Source organism: Arvicanthis niloticus, chromosome 15 (genome assembly GCF_011762505.2).
Source record: "Arvicanthis niloticus isolate mArvNil1 chromosome 15, mArvNil1.pat.X, whole genome shotgun sequence".
Lineage (NCBI taxonomy): Eukaryota > Metazoa > Chordata > Mammalia > Rodentia > Muridae > Arvicanthis > Arvicanthis niloticus.
The window spans coordinates 9,338,427-9,345,631 of NC_047672.1; the positions used below are offsets into that span (position 1 = coordinate 9,338,427).

The 7,205-nt window shown below is 49.7% G+C and overlaps 1 protein-coding gene across 2 annotated transcripts in view; it reads right to left on the reverse strand.

Moving 5' to 3' along the window:
• Gars1 (glycyl-tRNA synthetase 1) overlaps positions 1-1,466 on the reverse strand; it is a 39,748-nt gene extending 38,282 nt beyond the window's left edge. For both annotated transcript variants that reach the window (XM_076913311.1, XM_076913312.1), the window contains exon 1: positions 1,199-1,466. In XM_076913311.1, the coding sequence (XP_076769426.1) occupies positions 1,199-1,390 (192 nt within the window). In that variant the 5' untranslated portion in view covers positions 1,391-1,466. The remainder of the gene's footprint in view (positions 1-1,198) is intronic.
• Between the last annotated feature and the right edge of the window lie 5,739 nt (positions 1,467-7,205).

Sequence of the window (7,205 nt, forward strand, 5' to 3'; positions counted from 1 at the left end):
AACAAACAACTTAACAAAGGACACAAATGTCACAAGTAGTAGAGGAAACCTCTCCATGATCAATGCGTCCTGAAGTTAACTAGATCCAGTCTTACTACAGATGGATACTATGTACTGCAGTTCCAGGCTAACGTGGCAGAGGGAGGGGTTTGCAGTGTGTGCTTTTCTTCCCCAAAATTAGATGTATTGTTCCAAAAGAGGGAGATTTTAAGTTACAACACGAAAACAAAGGAATTATACATAATTTTATGTGGGGAGTGGAAGGTGGATGGAAGGAGACTGAATGTACAGAACATATAATTAAAAAAAAAAAAATAAAGCCCATAGTGAAATTCAAAATGAAAGCCTATTAACTGAGTCAGGCTCAAACGAGAGCAAAGTGGCAGAATCCCTCGAAGCTGCAGCAGCTCAGCTCCAATGAATTCTCTTTAAAACAGGATTCCACCGTCCTTAGCAAGACAAACGATTGCATCAGGCGCTAGAGCAGGAGCAACCCGACCGGTGTTTACAGCTAGTAGGTCATGGATGCCCGGCCCTACTCAAAGCTCTGGGCTCTCACTGGGTGTGGGTATCATCCGAAATACTTTTCTCCTTTCCCTCTCTTAAGTCTGATCACCACCACTCAGTGCTACAGGAAAAAGAAGGTCTGCATTAAGTCCCCAGATTCTCCAGCTAAAAAAACCTCCCTTCCCTTCTGCAAAATGACATTTTCAGGTGTTCCACCCTAAGACTGGATGACTTCACTCAGTGGCTCAGTCAGTCCACCTACAATTTCCAGCTTGATCCGAAAGCTCGCTGGTTTCCAGACACCCTCTTCAGAAGGCAGGAAGATGACAAGAGAGAGGGATCATGAATTCGCATCAGTATTGGAGAGTGGGGGGTTCGACACCTCCCCACAGCCACGTTTCAACCGTATCTTTGAGCCAGTCCTGAGGCTGAATACAGAAGCAAGGAAGGTGAAGAGAAGGGGGAAGGCTTCCCAAAGCATCCCCCAAGACTAAAGAAAAGAAGCGCGCAGCATCAGCTAGCCGCTAGCCGCTGAACCGGGCCACCCGGGTGCTCAAAGAGGGAGGCGAAGCCTACGGGTGTGCAGCGAGGGCACGAGGCCCAAGGATCACCGACGCCGACGCAGCGCGTGGACAGGGAAAGGACGGGCGGGCGAGGGGTGCCGCGCGCGGATGCGGGCGAGGGTCGGTACCTGCTGGCGCACGGCTAGCCGCAGAGGGGCCAGCAGCTCCTCGGCGCTGTCCATGCTGCTCCGGGAGGCGGCGGGCTGCGCGGGAGCGCTGAGGAGCCGCTGAGACGCGGACGCTGCGACCACTCGGGGCGGCGACAGTAGCGGCAGCGCGGCGCGGGTGGCTCTGAGCAGCGCGGGGAGCAGACAGGGCATGAGCACGCCGCCTAGGCGGTGCGCAGGGCGGCTACGGAAGGGGCGCGCGGCCCGCCCGGTGAATGATGAAATAGCGCAGTCAGGCCGCAGGCGCGCGCAGCCGCACTTCCCGCAGGCGCGAGCAGCCGCCGCGTCTGCAACCGCAGATTCGACAGGGAACCCGGAAGGGCATCTACTTGCTCCAGACTGTGTGAGGAGGACACTCCAGACAAATGCACAGAAGGATATGACTTCTAAGAGTGCAGACCTAACCTAGATAGATGCCCGAGCACCTTCAGATCATCGGCTTCTCCATTGTCCCAGACGCTCGAATCGCCCCACTGGAACACACATACTTCTGCTTCTTCCTCAGCTAAGAAGAGTATTTAAAGTCACATGAAATAGGGACCTACAGTTGATCTCAAGCAGGCATGGTGATGCACGTCCGTGATCCCAGCACTTGGGAAGATGAGGCAGGAGGATCGTAATCAAGACCAGCCTAAAATACACAGTGAGCCCCTGTCTTTAAGAAACCACCACCAACAACAAAAATGCTCAAGATCCAATGTTCCTCAGACTATTAATAGGAATCAGGGTTGCTGTTCTTCGCAGGGCATGACAGTTAATTTGAAAGACACGGTATGGAGGCAAAGAGAAGGTGACTTTACTTGGGAAGCCAGCTCATGGAGAAGCCAGGGGAACTCTCGTCTCAAAGTTCTTACAGAAAGCTGACTTAGGAGGTATTATATAGGTTGGATGCTCCCAAACTTGTGAACACCTCCCAGCCAGTCAGCCAGATAGTGGGCCAAATGAAGTACGTCTTCTCCCTATGGCCCAATCAGTTGATACTACCTTCCGGTTCCACAAATATCAAGAAAACCATCCTTATCCTTGTGCTATTGTTGTTATTGGTTAGCTATATTTTACACAATGGACAGTCTAGAGGGGAATGAACCTAGCCCAAGGCCCTCTTTCAGATAGCCAAACTCTGTGCAGTGAGAAACCACACGTTCTCAACTCCCCAAAATCTTTGATGCTGGTTTGTAGGGTGAAGAACCAGGCACAATGTCGTTACTAGTTTACCCAGGGTGCCCAAGACAAAAACTGAGCAAGAGGAGGAGGTTTGTGAAACTCTTCATTGGCTTCGAAGTAGCTTTTACTACCAATTTTAGGGATCACGTGAATTTATATTAGCTTTCCTGAAAATAGCACCTGGGGCACCATGGCAATCCTTGTGTTTTTCAGGAACTGAAAGGTGTAAACCAGTTTAAGTGACTGGTCCTTTCCTGTGGCCTGCACAGATATCTACGGGTGACCTTTTGAGGTTAAAATTTTCACACTCAGAATATGCTAATGCCACCATTGTTTAAAAACATATATCCTGTGAAGTGGTTGGTTCTGACAGATCACTGATGCGCCCTTAATCCTCACCTACAACCACCTTTCTGACACCTCAGACAGTCCTGCTTCTTTGTCTATATATAACCCCAAACCCTAGTCTCCAGGAGTCAGGTCTGAAATTCGTTCTCATCCTCACATGCTTGGCAGTCTCTCATGCATAATTTTTTTTCCAGGGGCTGGCATGATATGGGCCTGTTTGAGCAAGCCAGGAGCAAGTCCAGACAAACCTTTACCCATGGTTTAACAGCTCACAGTGTGGGGGAACCCACAGACTAACCCAAGCACTAACCAGACCACTTGTCCCAGGGACATAGCCCATTGCTGCATCATCTCCCAGCACTGAGTGTATGGAGACAAATGGATTCCAAGGGCTTGCTAGCCTGCCAGTCTAGCTGAAACAGTAAATACCAGGTTAAATGAGAAGTCCTATGTCAAAAAGTAAAATGCAGAATGATAGAGGAAGACCCTCAACATTGATCTCTGGCTTCCACAGGCACAGACACGTACACCTCCCCCGTGACACGAACACACATTCATACATCACAAACAAAAATGAAAAACAGAGAAAGAAAATGAAGAAGCCAGCTATAAGAGACCAAGGCCCATTACAGTGTTCAGGCCAGAGAAAAGACATGTCCTATGTGGTAAAGATGGCTTGAAACACACCTTCCTGCCCATGGTCTCTTGTCCTTCTTCCTGTCCCTCCTTATAAATCCTTTTGTTTTTCTGAATCCCAAGACAGTGCTTTGAGGAAGAGCCTTAAAGCCCAGTTAGAGGAAAAGCCCAGTTCCACTGTCAGCCAGTGTGGCCAGTGGCCCAGTGGCTCACGTGAAAGTGTCAGGAAAAGAAAGAGCTTCACCAGCACCTACCCAGGGGGCAGGGGATAGGAGGATGGGGATCACAGGGAGGGGGTGGGAGGATGGGGATCACGGGGAGGGGGTGGGAGGATGGAGATCACGGGGAGGGGGTGGGAGGATGGGGATCACGGGGAGGGGGTGGGAGGATGGGGATCACGGGGAGGGGGTGGGAGGATGGGGATCACGGGGAGGGGGTGGGAGGATGGGGATCACGGGGAGGGGGTGGGAGGATGGGGATCACGGGGAGGGGGTGGGAGGATGGGGATCACGGGGAGGGGGTGGGAGGATGAGGATCATGGTGTTTGTTGGGGGGGGGGCTTCCAGCTAGATTCCATCTTGCCAGAGCCATACGTGCAAAAGCTTGTGTGGCGCTCTGGGGGAGCCTAATTGCAGCTATGTCCAGGAAGATGGTGAGATGGTCATTAATCCTTGTGGCAATCAAGTCTCTTGGTGCAGTTTTGATGCTGTCCACAAGTGTTCCCGTAAGACCAGAAAGATGACTAGTTAGGTTGTGTGACTGGTTGACATTTTCCCTAATCTTAATTTCAGGTCAAGCTGAGTATTGGCTAATTATTTGGGGAGTGAGGTATAGGAAAATGAGACAAAGCAAAAACCCATGCCAAATAGACTTGTTGGTGCCAAGAGGGCTTAGTTTGGGTTTCATTGTTGTGAAGAGACACCATGACCAAGGCAATTCTTATAAAGGAAAACATTTAATTGGGGCTGACAGTCTCAGAGGTTTAGCCCATTATCATTATGTCAGGAAACATGGCAGAGTGCAAGCGGACATGGTGCTGGAGGAGCTGAGAGTTCTACATTCTGATCCATAGGCAACAGGAAATATCTTCCACACTTGGCAGAGATTGAGCATAGGAGCCGCCAAAGCCTGCCCCCACAGTGACACACTTCCTCTTACAAGGCCACACCCACTCCAACTAGGCCACACCCACTCCAACTAGGCCACACCCACTCCAACTAGGCCATACCTCCTAATAGTGCCACTCCCCATGGGCCAAGCATTCCAACATATAAGTCTATGGGAGTCATACCTATTCAAACCACAAGTACCTTAACCCGTTTGCCAGTTCAGTGATGACAGGAGAATACTGAGCCACTCGCAAGCTTCAGTGATGCTAGGAGCATCTTAACCCATAGCTCCAAAGGTAAAGGATCACTTTAATCCAGCCATTAGTTTCACCCCTATAAAATCTAAAAATCATCTAAACCCTCGAATGAATCTACTTCTTCCCTGCCAACTCTTGAATAGTCTCTGAGCACTAGGCAAACCACTCAATTCCATTAACAGATAGAGACCTGGAGGTTGGCAGATAGTGGGAGCTGATACGGAGTAGAAGAACCAAGAGATTCACAATGTTGGGTTTATCTAGGATGTAAGAATAGCTTTCTAGAGCAGTCTAGGGTGGAGAAGTGCCCAGAGGAACAGAGATGAGCTGTCCCTGAGGGAGGAGATTAAAGGCAAAAGGCTTCTTGGACAGAGTCAGCATTCGGTTTAAGTAGTTAAAATACTTCTCAACACCAGAGAGAGAGCGTCTGTGTTTTAGACTTGCAAAGCTTGTTTCCGCTGCCTCCACTGCGCAGGTGCAATTGCCTCAAGGTGGAGCCGCTGAACTCCACTCTCATTTGCCTCTTGTTTAAAGAGTCTGGAATTCGCCAAACTGGGACGTTAATGGGGGTGCTGGGAAGTGCTTGCTGACGGGAGCCTGATACGTCTCCTGAGAGGCTCTGCCAGAGCCTAACAAATACAGAGGCACATGCTCACAGCCAACCTTTGGACTGAGCGCGTGGTCTCCGATGGAAGAGTTGGAGAAGGGACTGAAGGAGCTGAGGTGGGTTTGCAGCCCTTTGGGGGGGGAACAACAGTGTCAAATGGCCAGACTCCCCCCCTCCCAACTCCCAGGGAATGGACCGGACCACCAACAAGAGTACACATGGAAGGACCCATAGCTCTGGCCGCATGTGTGGCAGAGGATGGCCTTCTTGGACATCAGTGGGAGGAGAGGCACTTTGGTCCTGTGGGTGTTCCATGCCCCAGTGTAGGGGAATGCCAGGGCGGGAAGGCGGAGTCGGTGGGTGGGTGGGGGAGCACCCTCATAAAGACGGGGGAGGGGCAATGGGATAGGGGTTTACGGAGGGGAGACCTGGAAAGGGGATGACATTTGAAATGTAAATAAAGACAATATCCAATAAAAGAAAATTATGGAAAAAAAAGACTCTGGAATTCTTGGAGCACTAACAAGAATCACAAGAATCACGATATGGCCTCCATATCTACCAAATTTAAAAGCAAGTCAGTCCTCAGTTGTTTTGTGGCTAATGTATGGCTCAAGTACCTGTCAGGCACTTACAGGAGAATGGATAAGTGAAGTGAGCCAGACTCAGAAAGACAATTGTCCTGTGTTTTCTTTGATGTGTGGAATCTCAACTTAAATTTGTGTGTGTGTGTGTGTGTGTGTGTGTGTGTTTATATATGTCTGTAGGTCATGAAACTAGAAAAGGGCTCCTGAGAGCAAAGGAGGAGCTCGTACGGGAAGTAGATCTCCTCATCCTGTGTGACTCTGTCCCAGAAACCTGAGTAGGGTAAAGAAGACAGTTTGGACCAGGTATGTTGTGCACACCTGGTGTGGTGTGGTACACACCTGTGGAGTGGTACCAACTGTGCAGCCACGTGCCCCCCCCCCCATGTTTACTGTGTTCAGAAGAGAGGGAGGAGTTAACTCACTTTGGGAGGTGTCTGTAGGTGAGTGGTTGCAGATTGTAAGTAACTGGTAGGAGGAGGCTGTAGTAGTTAAGTGTAGGAGGAGCTAAGGTGGGAGGAAGAAAGAGGAAGAGGAGGAGGAAGGAGAGGAAGAGAAGAAGGAATAGGAGGAGCTAGGAGAGAGACAGAACGAGAGAGGGGAACATGGAGGCTGATGTTCACTTGTCTGTAGCAGTCAAAGGTAGTTGGTATATCTAGGTTGGGTATTGGCTTACACTTCTGATTGTATAGGCATCTTGTTATTGATCATTACCAAATATATAAGCCTTTGGATAATCTAAGCATTAGAGTCTCATCTGTACCGAGCCTGTGTGGTTGTCGGGATAGTCTGGTCAATGCCCATGCTGGCGTCTCATGGGTGGCAGGGCTGGCTATTTCTAGCTGCAGTGCACACGTGCCTCTGGCCACCAAACATGGTGGCAGAGCCAGGCAGAGCCAATGCAGCTTAGATAGTCGGCTTTATCAGTGGCTGTTTTTTAAATAATTACTACAACAGTTAGGGGTTTTTGCACACACTAATCACTCATTCCTAAACACTCATACGCCTCCACACTGCCAACACTAACACATGCACCAGAAAAAGGCTTTGTCATCCCTCTGAGTCTGATTCTGACAGAAAAGCTTTGCTGATTTCTTATGGGTCTAAGGCCTTGGTCCTTGACAAAGCCAGCTCATATCAAACAATGCACATTCCCCTAGAATTTCACTAGCTCAGGACTTCATCTGTTTCCTACAGGTAGGAAATAGGACACTGGAATACAAGTACTTGGAAAGCCGAAAATGGCTCTGACTGGGAAATGGA